General features: G+C 37.1%; 2 protein-coding genes and 1 long non-coding RNA gene across 5 annotated transcripts; 2 read left to right on the top strand and 1 right to left on the bottom strand.

Moving 5' to 3' along the window:
* Positions 1-2425: 2425 nt before the first annotated feature.
* LOC140957627 (uncharacterized) lies at positions 2426-2796 on the top strand. The gene is made up of 2 exons (XR_012171656.1): positions 2426-2508; positions 2594-2796. It is a non-coding gene; the product is annotated as an uncharacterized lncRNA (long non-coding RNA).
* A 205-nt stretch (positions 2797-3001) lies between these two features.
* On the top strand, positions 3002-14542 carry LOC140957626 (uncharacterized; the record flags this gene model as incomplete). Its single annotated transcript, XM_073414957.1, has 2 exons — positions 3002-3202; positions 14202-14542. Coding segments are annotated over 2 exons (279 nt in total), but the record flags the coding sequence as incomplete, so codon positions are not given.
* A 468-nt stretch (positions 14543-15010) lies between these two features.
* On the bottom strand, positions 15011-19181 carry LOC140956437 (uncharacterized). Of its 3 annotated transcripts, none has more exons than XM_073413158.1 (4): positions 18999-19181; positions 17738-18442; positions 16394-16447; positions 15011-15373 (listed from the first exon to the last, which is right to left on the bottom strand). In XM_073413158.1, exons 2-3 carry the CDS (start codon positions 18273-18275, stop codon positions 16425-16427), a joined length of 561 nt encoding a protein of 186 aa, XP_073269259.1. In that variant the 5' UTR covers positions 18276-18442; positions 18999-19181; the 3' UTR covers positions 15011-15373; positions 16394-16424. The 3 variants fall into 3 exon arrangements, with proteins under 3 accessions (XP_073269259.1, XP_073269260.1, XP_073269258.1); XM_073413159.1 differs by lacking the exon at positions 18999-19181 and adding an exon at positions 18865-18988 and having other exon boundaries at positions 15012-15355; XM_073413157.1 differs by having other exon boundaries at positions 15013-15355; positions 18999-19179.
* Positions 19182-19850: the final 669 nt, after the last annotated feature.

The following is a 19850-nucleotide window of genomic DNA, read 5'->3' on the forward strand; positions in this document are numbered from 1 at the left end:
GAAAGTGTACTTCGAGTGAACGAATCCAACTCTCAGCAGCAAAGGGATTGGTGGTGCTAGAAAATTCCTTTGGCCCTAGCCTCCGAAACTGATCATATATGTCATGCTGTGGCCTTGGTTCCTGCCGCATCTGCTGTAACTGCTGCTGTAACTGCTGCTCAAAGAAACGAGTCATCCCCTCTAACGCACGAGTAGCAGCATCCCCAGGAGGAGGAGGTGGTGGTGGATTNACTATTTTCTTAAAGAGTACACTGTTGGTAACAAAAGCTGTTATTATTTTTTTTTAAAAAAAAACTTCTTTTATTGTGTTTTTAGAAGACAAAATTTATAATTTTTGGGCTTCTAGTTCTATTTGAATAAAAACAAAAATATTTTTTAATATTTATTCAAAGGTTAAAATCGATCATGTTTTTTTTAATAAAGCATTTTTAAAATCTGAGCATATTTAAGTGTTTTTTAAGTTCAACTTCTGTATCCAAACTAACCCCTTAAGCTGAACGATTTGCTTCTTTCTATTATAGTTTTATTTTATACAAAAGTTTATTTAGCTTGATTTTCAAAGAGTTTAAGAGTCATTAAATTTTTTATAAGCTCTAACAATTATAAGTTTCTTATGATAAATTTAAGTAGGTAAACAAGTTTGTAATGTGTCCAATACTCCAATTTTTAAATTATTTATTCATTCTTTTAATTCTCTCTTTCACTACAAAAAAACGGAAGGCTTAGCGACGGTTTTCATAAAACCGTCGCTAACTGTCGCTATTTTAGCGACGGTTTTGATTAAAACCGTCGCCTTTAAACTTAAGCGACAGTTTATTCAAAGCCGTCGCTATTATAGCGACGGTTATATCTAACTGTCGCTTTATTCGCCACGGTTTTTCATAAACCGTCGCTAAACTTGCGACAGTTCTACAAACCCGTCGCCATTTTAAGCGACGGGTTAAACAAACCGTCGCTTAATTTTAAACAAGACGGTTTTAATCAAAACCGTCGCTATATTGCGACAGTTAAAAAACATCGTCGCTAATGTTAAAAGCCACGGTTTTAATAAAACAGTCGCTATATAGCGACGGTTCAAGAAAACCGTTGCTATTGTAACAACGGTTTAAAAAACCGTCGCTATAATTGCGACAGTTTACAAACACTGTCGCTATAATAGCAACGGTTATAAATAAACCGTCGCTGATATTTGCGACGTTTTTAACAAACCGTCGCTCATAGCGACGGTTTTGGGGTTTAGGGTTTATGGTTCAGTCAATTATCTCAACACCACTTCTTTCACTCACATTGCGGGCGATAAAAATCTTCTCTCGTGGAAGATTAAATGTGTAATAAATTAGGATAAAATGGATAACGATAGAAATTGGATGTATCGTCGATTGGAGAATGGATTTCGAACGGCTGATAAAAGTACAAAATTGTTGATGTCAATCGAAAAAAGAGTCTGGGATACTACGAACCATTTGTGTTTCCTACACAAGTCTCGCAAGTTGTGTATTTGACTTATCCAACAACGAAGAGAGCAGAATCAGATTGAATGCATGTGAGTACTCTACGTATGCGAGCTTATGTCACTGATGTTGAGCCAAATACTGAGCAGAATCAAATTGATGCGAACGATGCATTTCAAAACAACGAAAGTTGACCTCGTGACATCTGAACTCAATTTTTTTTGACGTCTCAAAATCTAGTCGATGTTAATGATATGTACGACAACGAAATTGATATGAACGGCACTGAAAGTGAAACAGAAGAGGTTCAACATTCGAGCGACGATGTTCGTGACATTTCCGACGAAAGTGAATCAGGTTGAGTTTATTTATGATTGAATTGTATTTTGAAAAAAATATATTTTATTTTGTGCATATAATTAATGAATTTTTTGCATACCTCTATTTTGTACGTATATATATGGCAGAGAAGCAGCATAGCTCAACTCCGTATGATGGTCGTACTCCGATATGGGTCGCAAATAACATTATTTAAACATTATGATGTATGGTTTTAAAATATTTAACGCTATAGTAACAATAAAACTAAAATGTTGCTAAATAAAACTAAATTTAATTTTAATTAGCTATTAGCGACGGTAATATACAAATCGTCGCCATATTTGCGACAGTTCTTGTTATGCTGTCGCTATTATTGCGACAACTTAAGATAAACTGTCGCTATTTGCGACGGCTTTACAAAATGTCGCCGATCTAGATCAGCGACGTTTTGAAAACACCTGTCGCTATTGGCGACAGTTGAACAAAAACGTCGCCGATCTAGATCGGCGACGGTAAGTGCGACGGTTTTACTCAACATCGGTCGCTATTGGCGACAGTTGAATAAAAATGTCGCCGATCTAGTTCGGCGACGGTTTTCCTTAAACCGTCGCCTTTTGCGACGGGTTTCTCAAAATGGTCGCTACTGGCGACGGATTTTTGTAAACCGTCGCTACAATTTCTATATATACCGAGGCCCCCGAACATTTTCTTCACCGATTTTCGCAGTTCTTCTCTGGTAGTGTCGAAACTCTATCTTTTTTTTCGCATGCAGTTTCGTTTTTTTTTATTAATGCTAACATCTTTTCGTGTTAATTTTGTAGATTTGCTCGTTGGTTTTATCTTCCAGCATTACGTGATTCTGCATATCTTCACGCAAGTCAGATTTTTAAAGCGTTTTTTTTAATGAAAATTTAATAATTATGTGTTACTTTTGCGTAGTAGTTTAATTATAAATTTTAGCGTAATATGTTATTTACGAAATTTAGCGTAGTAGATTATTTATTTTGTAAATCTTAATTTATTTTTGTAGATATTTATTTAATTTTTCGTTGTATAGTTTTTTTATAATATAATTTAATTATATTAAAATTTAAACACTTGTAGGCTTCAAAAGATAACACATGAGATAGAATTTGACCCAAATAAATAATTTAAACACTTGTAGGCTTAAAAATCTATCACGTTGAAAAAATTTCGTTCTAATCTTTGAATCTTTTTAGGAATTTGTTTTAATAATATANGTGAAATTAGTTTACTCTCATTTTTCTGTTAAAAGTGCAGTGAAGGTGGGGATACCGGAGTTCTTGAATGGAGTGGGGAAAGGAGTTGAAAAGCACGTGGAGAAGCTGGAGTCTGAAATTGGGGACTTGAACAAACTTCTCGTCACTCGCACTATTAAGCTCAAGAGACTCGGCATTCCCTGCCAAGATGTAAGAACTATATGTGAAGTTAAAAAGGTTATGCTTTATGGATTTTCATGTTTGCTTGGATGTATTTTTACGTGAGTACCGATATTTGTTTGGGATTCGAGGGAGTGGGAGGTCTCGTGCGTTTCTTTAATTTACTTTGTGATTAATTGATTTTGCAAATTGCATGAGTGATTAACCTTGCTTGTGCTTCGTGATTATTTACTCTATGTATCTTATTTACGGTCTACTTGTATGGTTGTGTGCACGGGCGTGCTTATAATTTGGATCATAGTTTATTACGGCATTAGGTGCACTAACGCGCACATGTTTCCTGGATCCTTAAGGTGCAAAGCGAGGCAACTGTTCCATCAAAGTAAGGCACACTCAGCACATTGTATATATTGTGCTTGATGCTTTTTTAAAACGACTGGACAACGTTAATCGATTTGATTTTCTTAAGTGATAAATGCAGATTGTGTCAAGTAACATAAAACCATGAATTAAATGTGAATAGACTAGTGATGTACTAAATCTTTTTTGTGGGTTTTGTTAAGATTAAGATGGTCAAAAGACTCATTATAGACTAGGATATCTCCAGCGCACTGGTGTTGATTTAAATTCATATCGTGATACGCTGGTTTGATAAACTTAGCACCTTCACTATAACCAGAAACACACTGTCATATAGGCAAAGGAACTCCAACATACATGTCACATTTTAAACATTAATGTTATCTGTTTTCTTTATAACATACTAACGACCGAAGCACACGCAACACGTGTGTAACGTAATGTTGGATATTTGATAGGTTTCTTAATCAATTTATAAAATGAATGTTGGATATGTGTAATTTGATATGAATATTATAGTAAGATATAAATCATACAACGAATTTTTAGCCCTTGCATCAATTTATACAATGACTTTTGGATATTATACATGAAAGTTTAGGCAGTGTATCTGTGGAGACGCGGACGCTAATCATCTTCTTAATCATCATTAGGATCAATATACTAATCAAGTAATTCGGGTCATAAAATTTTTCTTTAAAATGCGGAACGTAATGGAATAAATCAATGGCATAAATCGAATATATATACCATTAGATAAGTACATGTCTTGTACAACATACATTCAAACTAAATTAAGGTTCAACTACTACATATTCAATGCTGAAACCTATCTACATCAAAGTCCGGAATCACCACTCTAATCTCGATCTCTCATCCTCTTCTTCACCCTGATCCTGTCCCACCTGTTGTCATGCACACATACAAACACGACAACAGCCGGATAACTCCGGTGAGAATAAATCCCAGTATAACCATGTATAAAGCGGTCATATGAAAACATAGATAACAGCATGAAACAGATATCATGACATGTATCAGAATCTAAAAACATGAATGGATATACAACTGGAATAACCACATGAATCGTAATCTACGAAACATGAATCAATACAAATATGTAAATCAAACTCATGACTCGATCTCTCAGACTCGACTCATCTCTCATCTAGGGATCCCGATCTGAATAAGAACGTAACAAATCTCCCACCTACTCTCCCGTTCGCGGTGGTGGACCGGTACGTTCTTATTCCGGGACTTTGGTCTGCTCTATATCTATATCGAATCATCAGCAATAAGGACTGTTCTGTCTCTTAAGCACATCGATATACCAAACGTCCAGTGTCTTGGCACATCCGCCAAAGACTTGGCCAATCAGCCAATCCTATTCTGACAATGTGCAATGGGCCAGTGACTAATCTGTCACAAGCTAGCCCCTCTGTCAGTGACTCTCACTCAAGGCACATCAGCCTATGACTCAATATATGCTCTGCTATAAATCAATAGACTAAGCACCACAATCTCAAGAATCACAAACATCAATGCAATAAGTAAAGTATGTGGTTTAGGGAAACTAGAGTCCAATCTGACTCAAGTTCATCTCCCGGTTAACATTGCCTTATACCTTTCTTTTGTTGATCTGACGAAGTCGAGGTCTCGAATTCAAAGCCTGTAAGTACTCAATCTGGCAATGACAATAGCAAGAAGTATAATATCAACACACAACTCCATCAATACTGGATATAATCAGAACTCAATCTACTTCTGTTTCAGTGGTATAACTGCACACTCTCGATATACCCAGCAATACAAATATCAATCTCAATTCATAGTCGATCAACATTCATATTCTGATACCAACTCGGTATAATCGCAATCAAATCAAGTTCGATAAATCATAACAATTTCATACAACATCTGTTCTTCAATCCGGTTTCGATTATACGAGGTCTAATATCTCAAGACTAACATATATCAATTACATCTGATTCCTTCAATATCATATTGTCAAAGCATATCAAAACATAAGAAAACTTACGTCCAGTTGTAGCTTGTGGCGAGAGGAGTCTGAAACTGTGATCGGATCAAAAACAGGAGAAACGGATGCGGCACAATCAAAGTTCTATGATTCAAGGAAATTTGAGGATTTCAGGGAGCTTTCTCGGTTGTTTTCTCATTTCTGTTGCTGAAATGAGAGGAAATGCGTTTATACATATCAAATTGCATGCCAAAGAAACGTGGCTCATTTCTTTACAAAACACGTCTCGCCGCGGGTGCGCTGACTCTTGGACCGCGGGTGTGCTGACTCTTGGACCGCGGGTGCGCTGTGCTTACCGCGGGTGCGGTGTCTCTTATACCGTGGGTGCGGTAGGCTTACTGGACTACGCCCAAAAATTCTGAAGAACTGACCGCGGGTGCGCTGGCTGTCTTACCGCGGGTGCGCTGCCGTCACTCAACACCGCGGGTGCGGTCTCCTTCCTGGCGCAGGTGCTGTACAATAAAAAAAATCGATTTACAACATCGCTTCTCCATGTCGTGTCTTTGCTTTCACTCCCTTATGCTTAAATTGGAGTATCAAACGACAATCTCGGGCATTATGCTATCCCGGTCTTCTCTGTTCCGTCTATAATTACATCTCAATTATCGACAAGTCATAGCAGATGATCATAATCGAACTCTCAGGCCTTACATTTCTCCCCCCTAAGAAATGATTTCGTCCTCGAAATCTCAGGCAATCATATCATATCATAATCACATCAAATGAAAGAATAGGCAGAAAGAATAGAGCTGAACGAAATACGCACATCAGAGAAATATTGCTGGGAATTCTTGTCTCATATCTGACTCTGTCTTGAATCTTCACAAGCGGAATAGTCTTTGTTCTGAGCTGCTTTTCGTTCTTTTCTGACGTCACAATTCCATGGAAATGTAATCCCATTTCCCTTCAGGAATGGACAGACTCTGTAACAACCCTCCTGGTTTCTTTCTTTCTGTTTTCATCTGTTGGCAATTCAGACATTTGGATCCAACTGCTGCAATATCAGCCTTCATCTGTTTCTCCCAAAATCGTTCTTTCAGATCATTGTACCATTTTCAGGATGAATACTGACTCAACTACTGTGCGCTTCTGACAATATCTGTCGTTTCAAATCCGAAACATTTGGCACAATAATACGATTAGTCAAATATAACACACTGTCACAAACCTGATACTTGGATTGCTGTCCAGCTCTGACATAACAATCGAATTTTTGAATGTTCTAATCCACTTTCTGTGCTTCTTTAATTCTGAATTTCAGTTCTGGTTCGACTTGAATAACATATAATCTCACAATCTGACAGTCTGTCTCAAATATCAATTCAGAAAGACATCACTCTTTAATCCAAGTAGAAACACCAATCATCGGTAAGGATAAAGAACATACACTTTCGACTCCGTGCCTCAGCTGCTGCATCCAACTGTCCCGGATAAGAGTCGATTTCATAATCAAAATTTTTCAATAAACACCGTCTTCTATGTTTCATAATCAATTCAGATTGGAAGAATAGATAATTCAACTCATATAATCAGAATACATCTCATATTTTTCACCGTACATATAGTGTTACCAAATCTTTCGTACAAATACAATGGTCGCCAATTCAAGATCATGAATTGGATAGCGAGACTCGTGTAGCTTCAACTGTCTGGAAGCATAAACAATAACAATATATAACAAAATCACCAACACTTGAAAGAATAGATTTAGCCATATAAGAGAAATCTCTTATAGAACGCCTATAATATCCTGCCAAACCCATAAAACGACGTATCTCTGGCACTGATGTCGATCTAGGCCAACTAATCACGGCCTCAACTCTACTTGGATCAACATAAATCCCATCACCAGATATAAAGTAAGCCAAAAATACAACCTGTCTCAATCAAATTTATATTCGACAGCTTTGCATATAATTTCTCAGTTTTCAGGATTTTCAGCATAAACAATCCTATTATTTGCATATATCAGAAGATCATCGATATACATAATCCTGAAATCATCAAAATACCTCTGAAACACATAGGGTATCAACCCATAAACATAACTGGAGCATCTCAAGGAGACACATTCGATCTGATGTAACTCTGGCATCAATTCCATGCTACAATCTCTTTCTCTGTTTGTAGGCTATCCTGGAATCTATTCTTGGTACACATCATTAACTTCACACACCACTGGCAAATCAGCCAATGATGGGCTTAATTTCAGTAAGTCAACTGAATACACAAGTCAGAGATACTACGAATATCAAAGGAATTCCAAATCTAGAATCCTTACCGTACAATATTCATTTTGCGGCCATTTCAGGTCCGCCTCTTACCATCTTCTGGAATCAGTCTACCGTAATTTTGTACTTGATCAGCGTAGCAATATCAGTCATGCCTTCAGAATCAGACAACGCAAGTACAACACACGCTCACTCAATCTCATTCCCATCTTACTGCAGTATATGATGTTTCACAAAATTCATTGATATCAAAACTCTCCCCAGAAAGGTAAAGAGATAAATACTACAGCAGATACGGAGTCAACAGATAAAGCACACATCAATGCAATTCATTCAGAAATCATGGATAGGATGTACATAAGCAAAAGAATCATAAAAGATCAGTTACCTACCACGGTATCATCAAGTGCATCCTGGGTCTGTTCCTTGGTCATTACAACCCATCTGGCTTCCTTCGGGCCCTGGTTGTGTCTGAGAAGAGGGTGAGGACTGGAAAGAGTGAACACCAGATGATCGTCTTTCAATTTGAATCACTGATCCAGATGATTCAGCTCTCATCTTTGAACATCTCTCTGTGGACATACTCTAGCAAAATGTTCTGATCGTCGGCAGATGCGGCAACTACCAAGCACTCCTTAGCACTGCTCTGTGGGATGTCTCCCTCCACAGGTGTTACAATACACTCCAGTATACTTTTGTCTGGAACCACTGGAGCTAGAAGAACTGCTTCTCAATTTCTTAAACTGTTTCTTTCGAGCTTTCAGATGTTCTTTCTCCACACCGCTGTTGCTACCACTCTCACATCTGGGAGGGGGTTGTTGTGGTCTCGATACTGGAGGAACATACGAAGCTCTCTTCTGTCTCATCAGAACTGCTTCTGCTCTTTTAGCTCTGTTCAGTGCATCAGTAAAAGTATGGGGTCGCTCCACATTTACCAATGTAATTATCTCAGGATTCAATCCTTTGGTGAACTGATCAGTTACAGCTTCATCATTCCCAGCCACTTGAGGAGCAAAACGTAGCAAGGTACAGAACTTGGCTACATATTCCTCAATATTCTACTGCCCCTGTCTCAGAGTGGTAAACTCTGCACTCTTGTCTTGTCTGTATGATACTGGGAAAAATCTTTGATAAAATTCAGTTTTAAAGAGTTCCCATGTAAGCATCGTACCACGCTGTTCTAAGGCCTCCTTGGTTGCGAGCCACCAACTCTTCGCGACATCGTGTAACTGATGCCCAATCATTTTAACTCTACGTTCATCTGTACAATCAAGGAAATCAAACAGCATCTCTATCTCATCTAACTAATTCTCACAATCACCAGATGTCTCGGTATCCTTCAGAATCGGCGGGTGAAATGACTGAAACTTCTGTAACAATGTTTCCATCAGAGTTTCTGATACATCCATCTGAGTAGTCGGAGTATTACCCTGTTCTGGGATTCCTCGAGAAGAGAGATCTGATTATCAAAAGGGTTAGCAATCACATGAGACAAATCTGGAATCGAGTGGATATCTCCAGCATCATCAAGAGACATGTTTATTTTGGAGCATGGATCTCTCACAGGAAAGAGGTTTAAAGATTTTTGGTGCATAATAGTTCATTGTGTCTTTTGGACGATTTGGTTGGAGCGCAATAACAGAATATTCAGTGACATAGAAGAATCGAGAGATGACGTTTGGGGAAAAATCAGATTCAGGGTCGCCATGTGGACGATTAACGTACCAATGTTTCGGACTTATTGTATCTCGGATTTAGCTAGGGATTGGTGTTATATTTTCTGTTGAACGAATACTGATTGTAGGTTGATGTTGTTTTTCGTGGATGGCTCATCCACTTGCTTTGTAAACTTACTACCTTATTATTCTAATAAAATATAGTTTCTGAAAAAAAAAAAGAACGTAACAAATCTCCCACCTACTCTCCCGTTCGCGGTGGTGGACCGGTACGTTCTTATTCCGGGACTTTGGTCTGCTCTATATCTATATCGAATCATCAGCAATAAGGACTGTTCTGTCTCTTAAGCACATCGATATACCAAACGTCCAGTGTCTTGGCACATCCGCCAAAGACTTGGCCAATCAGCCAATCCTATTCTGACAATGTGCAATGGGCCAGTGACTAATCTGTCACAAGCTAGCCCCTCTGTTAGTGACTTTCACTCAAGGCACATCAGCCTATGACTCAATATATGCTCTGCTATAAATCAATAGACTAAGCACCACAATCTCAAGAATCACAAACATCAATGCAATAAGTAAAGTATGTGGTTTAGGGAAACTAGAGTCCAATCTGACTCAAGTTCATCTCCCGGTTAACATTGCCTTATACCTTTCTTTTGTTGATCTGACGAAGTCGAGGTCTCGAATTCAAAGCCTGTAAGTACTCAATCTGGCAATGACAATAGCAAGAAGTATAATATCAACACACAACTCCATCAATACTGGATATAATCAGAACTCAATCTACTTCTGTTTCAGTGGTATAACTGCACACTCTCGATATACCCAGCAATACAAATATCAATCTCAATTCATAGTCGATCAACATTCATATTCTGATACCAACTCGGTATAATCGCAATCAAATCAAGTTCGATAAATCATAACAATTTCATACAGTATCTGTTCTTCAATCCGGTTTCGATTATACGAGGTCTAATATCTCAAGACTAACATATATCAATTACATCTGATTCCTTCAATATCATATTGTCAAAGCATATCAAAACATAAGAAAACTTACGTCCAGTTGTAGCTTGTGGCGAGGGGAGTCTGAAACTGTGATTGGATCAAAAATCGGAGAAACGGATGCGGCACAATAAAAGTTCTATGATTCAAGGAAATTTGAGGATTTCAGGGAGCCTTCTCGGTTGTTTTCTGTTGCTGAAATGAGAGGAAATGCGTTTATATATATCAAATTGCATGCCAAAGAAACGTGGCTCATTTCTTTACAAAACACGTCTCGCCGCGGGTGCGGTAACTTTGGATCGCGGGTGCGCTGACTCTTGGACCGCGGGTGCGCTGTGCTTACCGCGGGTGCGGTGGCTCTTATACCGTGGGTGCGGTAGGCTTACTGGACTACGCCCAAAAATTCTGAAGAACTGACCGCTGGTGCGCTGGATGTCTTACCGCTGGTGCGCTGCTGTCACTGTCTCAACCCCGCGGGTGCGGTCTCCTTCCTGGCGCAGGTGCGGTTTTGTACAATAAAAAAAATCGATTTACAACATCGCTTCTCCATGTCGTGTCTTTGCTTCCACTCCCTTATGCTTAAATCGGAGTATCAAACGACGATCTCGGGCATTATGCTATCCCGGTCTTCTCTGTTCCGTCTATAATTACATCTCAATTATCGACAAGTCATAGCAGATGATCATAATCGAACTCTCGGGCCTTACAGTATCTATATGGAAACTTAGGAAATTGAGCGATTATTGAAAATGAACACCTAATACAAAAAAAATAATTGCCATCACCTTGAATAATGTTTTCATTCCCTCACTTTTAGTTATTTGAGTCAATTGTTCAAAAGTTTATGTAAATTTGGAGCAATATTAGACACATTCAAGGTGGAATCTTCGGGTACAATCCCATATCTTCGTTGTTGATAGTTTGTTCTACGCCCAGAAAGGTATTCTCGTCGTCGTTCATCTGTCATTGATTGTCTTCTTATTCGTTGAACTTGAAGCGTTGTGCTTAATTGACGTCTATGATTGTTGTTGGGATTAGCATCAGTGGTAGCACGTGGAGTAGAAGAAATCATTGGTACTATGATAGTCTTTTAAATCTGTATTATACCAACAAAAAATTAAAATGTAATGCTTGAAGATATCATCGGAGGAGAACAACCAAGATGAACTGTACAATTAATAATTTTCCTCATCAATGAGCTCTCATCGACGACTGAAGAACGGCGACGACAAAGACAAATATTACCCGTATACCAACTCCGTAGTTTTCTGGGTTTGATCCAGATGAAAATAGGCGAATTAATCAATATTTCCCCTGCACACTAAATTGTGGTAAGGACTGAGGAGCTTGTGTTGACAAAACCTATTATCTAATTAAACTTTAATAACATCTTGCATATTAGCTAACCGTTAAAGCAATTAACAACCTCGTCAACCAAATCCATCTCCTTCACCCCATTCTCATTTTTTCGTGCAACATTACCAATTCTGGTGAACATGCACACCAATCTAGTGTAAGGAATGAGTGAGTGCCTTGATTTCCCATTAATAATTTAAAAGATACATAAAAAACCATTGATTCCATTCAAAAGAATATATCTAATCGATACCTAATTTCATTCTGAGCTTCTGTTCGAACATATAGGCAGCAATCTTCGATCAAAGTCGAAACGCCAATCGTCGATAAGCATAAAGAACATACCTTTCGACTCAGTGCATCAGCCGCTGCATTTGATTTACCCAGATGGATGGATCTTGCACAATTAAATTTCTGATTACCAAACTAAAATCTCGGGCATTGCATGCATGTATGCAGGTTTGAAACAATAAAAACATCTTTCCACCACAATTAGTTCAAAAATAGAATTTGTTTTTTATGTATCTTTTCAAGTATTAGTTCAAAACATAATTTGAACAATTAGTTCAAAAACATAATTTGAAACAATAGAAACCACATCTTTCTACCACAATTCTAAAAAAAGGAACTGAAAAATACAGATGCGAGAATTGAAGAATAAATCACCACACAAATCTTATGTCAAATAATTAGTGAGCGTCAAACATACCATTTGAAACAAAAACAAAAAGAACTTCAAAATCAACACATAAAAGTGCAATCAGAAATTGGAAAACGAAGAGAAATTCTCACCGTGGTGGGTTTCTGCATGTATTACAAATCTGTTGATGTAGGGTCATAACAAATGCATCGCTCTGTGGTTGCAAAAATAGAGGAAGGGTTCAAAATCAATTTCATGTAGTGGAAGTTGGAAGAATGGAAACATTTACAGAAGTGCAGAGAGGAAGGGATAAGAAAATGAACATTAAAAGAAAATAATGTTCATAAGCAGTTTTTCGAGTTTTGAAAATTTAAACTTAACGTGAAAAATGGAGAGTGGAGGGATTGTGGAGTGGAAGTTAGAGGACTTCTAAAGCAAAAGCGTGATTAAGTGAAAGATGTATTATTTTGACCATTATGTCAAGGGACAATAGGATGTAAGGGGTAAATTTTTGGGTTATCAAGTCGGACCAAATCAGTTTCTGTATGTGCTAGAAGTTTTATAAAATAGTAGAGATATGGTCTTTTACACTTAAATTAGGTTAAATAAGTCTAATTTAATGGAGTTTTCAATGTTTCTATGAAATTAACTAATTCACCTGTAATATGAACAAAACAACTTCAGCTATTTAGTTCAAATAGTTCAATTGATTTGTAACTCCAGTGCCAAATGTTTTCCCTGCCACGGTTGTGTTATTCATATTCTAGTCATATTTGACATCAAGGAGAAGGTTGATATTGTGAGTGCATAAGAAAATTTGGAAAATGTGACAAGTTAGGTTGTAGTCATGATAGTAGCCGATCTTTATGGCTTGCCTGATGTAAATTGTGTCTGAACAGTTACTTACACGAAGGTCCATATACTAGAAAATTAAGAATGTTTGATTGCTGAGTAAAATAAAGTTGAATTTAATATTTTAGTAGATAAATGATGAGGAACTTTGACGAATACTTTCTTCCCTATATTTTTTTTTCGGGTTTGGGGTTGTTGAGGAACTTTACGAATATTATTCATCTCCTAATTATTTTTGGGATTTGGGTGGATTTTTGAGAAAAATGGAGAAGGAACCACTAGAAATGTCTAATTTTTTACTAGTGACTGAACCTCTTTCTTGTTTTACTTTCAATTCTAGAAACTTTTCTGCTTATTTATCATTTTCAATTGCCGTGGATGTGTCAAAGTCTTGATGCATCATCCTTGTAGAGACAACAATGCCAATTGCATTTATCACTGTTCTACCTATTTAACGCCAAAAATGAGGGATCTGTTTGTTAACACTGATATTATATTATTTGAAAAAACATTGTTCAGTCATCTTACTTTTTCATCAAGGTACGTGACCCTTTGTCCATGTGATCTGACGTGAATGTTGATTCATCTGTGGCTCTCTCTTATGTTTTATCAGAAGTTTAGGTTCTCTATTGACTACTTTAGGATAAAGCTATTTCTATAGGGATACTATCTTGTTCATTATCCTACAAAATTTGGAAATATGAAAGATTTTTACCCTTGTTATTAGTTGGATTTTATTTTCTGATTGGGGGAGCTCTGAACATGAAATTGCATTCAATTACAAACATTTATCAAACCTTTTGATGTCTTCTAATGTCGTGGTATTAATAATCTGTGTTGTGCAATTCTATAAATTTTGCAGAGAAAGTTGATATTGAAGTTTGCCCACAAGTATCGACTTGGACTGTGGAGGCCAAGGACCGACCTTTTGAAATCTTAAGGAGCAGGATGGTTGGGTGGTGCATTTTGTATTCTGTTGGGAAGCCATCATACGCTGGCAGATGGGTTGTCACTGAACTTACCTTTTGTAATCCCAAACTAAAGATCATGAGAAAAAAAAAAACGATCCTTGAGGCTCAAGTGCTGCACTAGTCTAATCTGAAATAATCATTACCAAAGATCATGAACAACTTCAAGATATCTACTTCCTCCTGTTAACATTTTGTTTGGATCATGTTTTAATTTGGATTTGCTTTCCGTTTTTGCAAAACCAGACCTTTTGTTTTGAGTTAGACCGACACTGCCAACGTGACAAAAGCTTACTATTGTGCAGATACTATGATTTTAAATCATAGTATGAATTAAATGCACGTATCAAATACTGGACACTTAAGATCATTTAGATCGGGCTTCTATAGTTATCAGCTTCTCGAGTGCTTCCGGAAAACGTTGCGAATTTTACCTTCAATTCAGCGAGAAATTCTGAAATGTTCAGTTTGATATATGTTATAGCTGGTGTTATGTATTTGGTTTTAACATGATTCCCAAGTGTTTGAAAAATTGAGATCCCCATTGTATATCATTGTGTTGCCTGGCATTTTTTTTATAAAACGAAATTTTACAGCCGAAAAAATTCACCCAATCACCCGTTTTATCCATTCTACCATTTTTAGTATAAAAGTGTATAATATTAGGATAGTTGCTCTGACTATGCCTGTAGACAGCAGGATGGAAAAGGTATGTTTCTATAAATTGAGTCGATCATTGAACAACACATGGGAAGGACCACATTGTAAACTACGAGTAAAATTTCCCGAGAAAACTTAACAGTATCTAATCCAAAAACACACGAGATCATCAGACTCGTTAAAAGCTAGTCTAAAAACAACATAAAGGTGATTTTAATTACAAGTGACCAATATTAGACTTGTTAAACGCTAGTCTAAGCTCCCCCAGATCCTTCGTCTATGCAAAACTGCTGTACATAAAACAGATGTTAGTTTCACCGGTGTCCATTTATCTTGCGACTCTTCCAACTCCGTGAGCATTCTGACCATATCCTCTGATCAATAAAGCCTAAAAAGACAAAAACACCTGTTGGAAAGTTATAAAACACCAGACACTCGCAAGCTTCCAAACAATATGATCAACAGTTTATACAGTAGTGCACTAAAAAAGTTCGATGCACACGAGAAAGAAATGGTGGACTATCCAGGCCTAAAAATGGGCAACTATCGTCGTTGATAGAAAGTGTCACCACATGAGGTGGTCCATGGTTGTGAGTTTATATCTCAAGGTAGCGTTTAGCATTAAGGATTACAGCTTGATAATCAAATGCCCGGTTTCAAAATGCAACACCAATGAAAAACCTTGGTATACAGTAACACACTGGTTCTATTTGGTTTTTGAAGTGATTTCTATTCCCAATTTAAGCAGTTTCTCTAAGAGTGTAAAATGACAAGTCTGCCATATCTTCATTATTCGTCTTTAACTGTTTGAGCTACACAGATGTTGGCATAATGATCATTTTACTTCACAAACATAATATACTCACATTCAATCATTTACAACAAATACTTCACTAATTATCCAATTCCACTTTTCCAGTTATGTTATGAGCACAAGGCCCAACAAAATGTCAAACTACTCCAGTTATCTGGAAAGGCGTTCGCAAGAAAAAATCTGCACAAAGTCCATGGATGTTAACATTCATCAGAACACTGTCCAGCTATATTAGTAAAGTAAGGTTGGTGAAAGCCAGAGATGGAGTGGGATCAGAGTCCTCTCGGATAAAATCAGATTTTACTTCATGTTAAATGTTTTGAGCACTCTTCTTTTCTCCACAAGGTAAATCAATAAATGAGACGTGATATCGGTGTATACGTTGTTTTTGTTTCCATGGTTTATGCCATATCATCAGTCACTTTTGATCGAACACATCAATTTACTATTATACTATATGCGTCTGTTGATGGATACTAGTAATTTGTATGTAAATCCATGCATGGGCCAGTAGCCCTTAACCCAGAAGATATCTGCCAACCTCTCATCGTTAAGACCATGCCATTCAAATTTAAATATTCTAAAGTTAAAAGAGAATGATCAAGAACTTACTGGAGAATTTGGTAAGGCAGTAAAATTGGCATCATGCTCGTGAACCCAAGAGACCTGAAAATCAACAATGGGAGATCACATCATGTCAGAAATACTAGACTAACAATAGTTCATCTGATATGCATGATATGTCAACATGTATGATATCAAACCTTCACAGGTTTCATCAAGTCCCTACCATCTTACCAACTTTTCTACCACTCCTCTTTTTTTATTCTTTGTGTTGTGGAAACAACCTTGATATTGAACAATACAAAAGAATTTGGATGTAATTGAATTGAAAAAAGACGAAGAGAATAGAGCGAATCCTAACTATACCGCAACACAACTGACTCCTAACCCAATTGGGACACTTGATTCCTAATTCTACTGGGACTCTTAGGCTAGATTTTCACGGTTATCCAAGTTGCAACATATTTCATCTTGATCTGTCCGCGTGCTTCCTTTTGTTCCAACAAAATCTAAGTCAACTCTTAACACTTCGCAATTTTCATAAATGACAGTTCACATGGTTACCGCTTGAAACATGGAACAAGGCAAAATGAAAATTAAGCTGAAACAAAAAAATTAAAGAGTTTGCCGCTTCATGAATAAATAGTTGCAGGCCCATTACAACACCCTTAAACGGCACTATTGACCAGCCTTCTAGAGAGATTAAAGATTTAAACATATTCTCCTCATATTATCCATGACTGAACGCACAGGTTCATCCTGTAAAATAAAGAGCTAAGAATGATCTGTGAGTTGGTGATATCGGGCTTTGAGATTCTATAATCATATAAAGTATGATATATGTGTGTATATATATATATATATCGATTTCTTTGCCTTCCAAATTTAACTCAGTTAATTCGTTAAATTTAACAAGCTTCGAGTATTTTTCCTTCTCACGTAAGTATTTTGATTGACATCAAAACAATAAACATCAACAAAGACCCAACATAATGGTCTTATAGCTTAACATAGCAATGTGGAGAGGGGAAGAACTATGCAAATTGTCTTCAGAGGTTTTCTCAGTCATAAGTAAACTTAGTCTGATGCGGATAAGCATAATATGTGATTCTCAGATACATGCATTTCGATTCCGGACTTCTTAACTGAAAGTGGTGTAGAGATGGATAAGATGTAGTCTTGTCTGCTACATGTATTCTCCAGCATTATGAGCTGGATGTCCTTTTGACTTAGTAGTTTATTGACTAATGTTTCTCGACTTCAAAAGCAAAACAAAATGAAGGGATGGAGTATCTAATTCAGACATTATCCATATATTTAAGTATAAAAATATGGACTTTCCAATGTAGAGAAGAAAACTAAAAAAACAAGAAATCAATGCCAACATTGTACCTTGAAATACAATCACCAAAAGGAATATCACAGTAACCAACAAGGCAAAAAGATTACTAATCGACGAAGATGCCTTCTCCTTTTTCATTTTCTTCAAGGTCCTGATTCTTTCCATTCTTTTACGTTTTAAGTTAAGCTCAGAGATTTCTTTCAGCAACTTCATATCAGAAGCATCCAATGAGGGACCTCTAGGAGGTCTTGGTGGCTTTGGAGGCTTTGCAAGATTCTTCTTCTTTGACTTTTCCTTATCCGAAGTCTTGTCTTCCCTAAACCTACGGCATTGTGCCTCTTCCCCGTTGGCAGAAATCTCATCTGAATTTAATAATTTGTCATAGGAACTAGAACTATCACTACAGTTAGTAGATCCATAAGGCGATTCCACTCTAAGATTCTCACACCTTATCCTTCCTGTCAGATTCTTCACATCTTGACCATTCATAACAGTGTCTTTGCGTACATCTTCCTCACTTGTTGCTTCTCCACTCTCCAAATCAAGGTCCAGGTCTAAATCACTCCCACTCGAGTTCACCCTGTCCATACTCCCAAAACTCTTTCCTAGCTCAGAGGTCCACAAAAGCCTATAGATAGTTTTTCCGAAAGCAAAAACAAAAGGCAACAGCTTTCACATTAGCCTAATAAACACCCTACATTCCACTAAATTCTAATTCTGCATCGAATCACGATCTCTGGATTCTAAACACCACCCTGGTTCAGAAGCATGAGACACAACAAGAATAATTAAAATGCACAATATGGTAAAAAAAACAGCAAATCAAATGTATGCCAAGTTCCTCACTGAGATAATTTCCTATCTTGAGACCAAATTATTTTTTGGGGAAATTCGACCTTAAACAAGAATCATGACAGGAACCCAAAAAAATTACAGAAAATAAAATGAAGAAAAAAGTTATTGATAAATGCTGCCCCATTTATCACCATTAGAATTTTTGTCTCAACTCCCAAGATCAAAATTATAATCCAATTAAACAAGACACCGATTTGGGAGATTTCTTAAACCAATAAGGGGACAGAAGGGGGAAACACAATGAAAGACGCATCAATCAACAAAAAGTAGACCCTTTTAAACACAGATGCAGATAAACTTCAAACTGGAAGAAATTGCCAACCATATATTGATTTATATGAGTAAAATTCTTTCAATTTGCAAAAATACATATTTCCTGCATGAACTTCTGCCTATGCGCGTCAATAATTGAAAAAGGGACAAAAACAAAAACAAAGAGTAAACTAATCGACTTACATTGATTCGCCGAGGAATGGAAGAGATCGCGAAATTTTGAATGCTTGGATTTTGTTGTGTCATGTTCTTGGATCTTTTCATTGTGTTGGCGACAAAGAGCTTGTGTCCGGATCGGGGCAAAGCGGTCCCAAAAAAAAGGACAGTTTAAATTTTGAATAATTATATTTTAAAAATATAATTTTTGGAGATAACCCAACAAAATTGAACAAGATTGCTAGGAGAACAATTCAAAAATTTCATATAATTTTTAGAGAAGTTTCACTCGTATGAAGGGTAGTCGGAATTTGATATTAACTAAGGTTGTGCTTGGTTGATTTCGTTGAGACATCGAATTCTCGCACAAAGATGCATGAGAAGTTTAAAAATTTTACTTGTCGAGACGGTGCTTGGACGTCGTGTATTTAAAATCATTCATAAGATATTTATAATTATACTTTCGCGTACATAACGTTGGACTCCAAACTATTCCGGATTTTAAGCGGGGATAGCCTTCTTGTAATTCCCTAGGAACGGATCTTCGAACTTGATCGTCTAATTAGGTTCACGATCAGAAGCTATGTTCCTCACTTGGATTGCACTAGAATCGCAAGCGATTTGTGCGTTGAGACTATGACCTCCATATTTCTAAAATTCGGAGTCGGTGCAGCGTCGGAAAGACACGGCGATGGAAGAAACAACTGGCCGAAATTTTCAACCCGGCCTCACAGGGGGTCGAGTCGTGGTTTACGAGGGCTAAAATAATATAAAAAGCCTAAGTTTTTAATTTGGAAATTTAAAATTAAAGTTTGAATTATTTCGGGATTAAACGCATTAAAAATGAATAATTAAGGAATAATCGAAAAGTCTAGAATT

Source organism: Primulina huaijiensis, chromosome 14 (genome assembly GCF_012295235.1).
Source record: "Primulina huaijiensis isolate GDHJ02 chromosome 14, ASM1229523v2, whole genome shotgun sequence".
NCBI lineage: Eukaryota > Viridiplantae > Streptophyta > Magnoliopsida > Lamiales > Gesneriaceae > Primulina > Primulina huaijiensis.

What these genes read in the sequence shown, in the direction of transcription:
- LOC140956437 (XM_073413158.1), bottom strand. Translation starts at nt 18,275, where the DNA reads ATGGACAGGGTGAACTCGAGTGGGAGTGATTTAGACCTGGACCTTGAT. An exon ending in TTTGGTGATTGTATTTCAAG is followed by an intron (nt 16,448 to 17,737) that starts GTACAATGTTGG and finishes GTTGATTTTCAG; the next exon opens with GTCTCTTGGGTTCACGAGCA.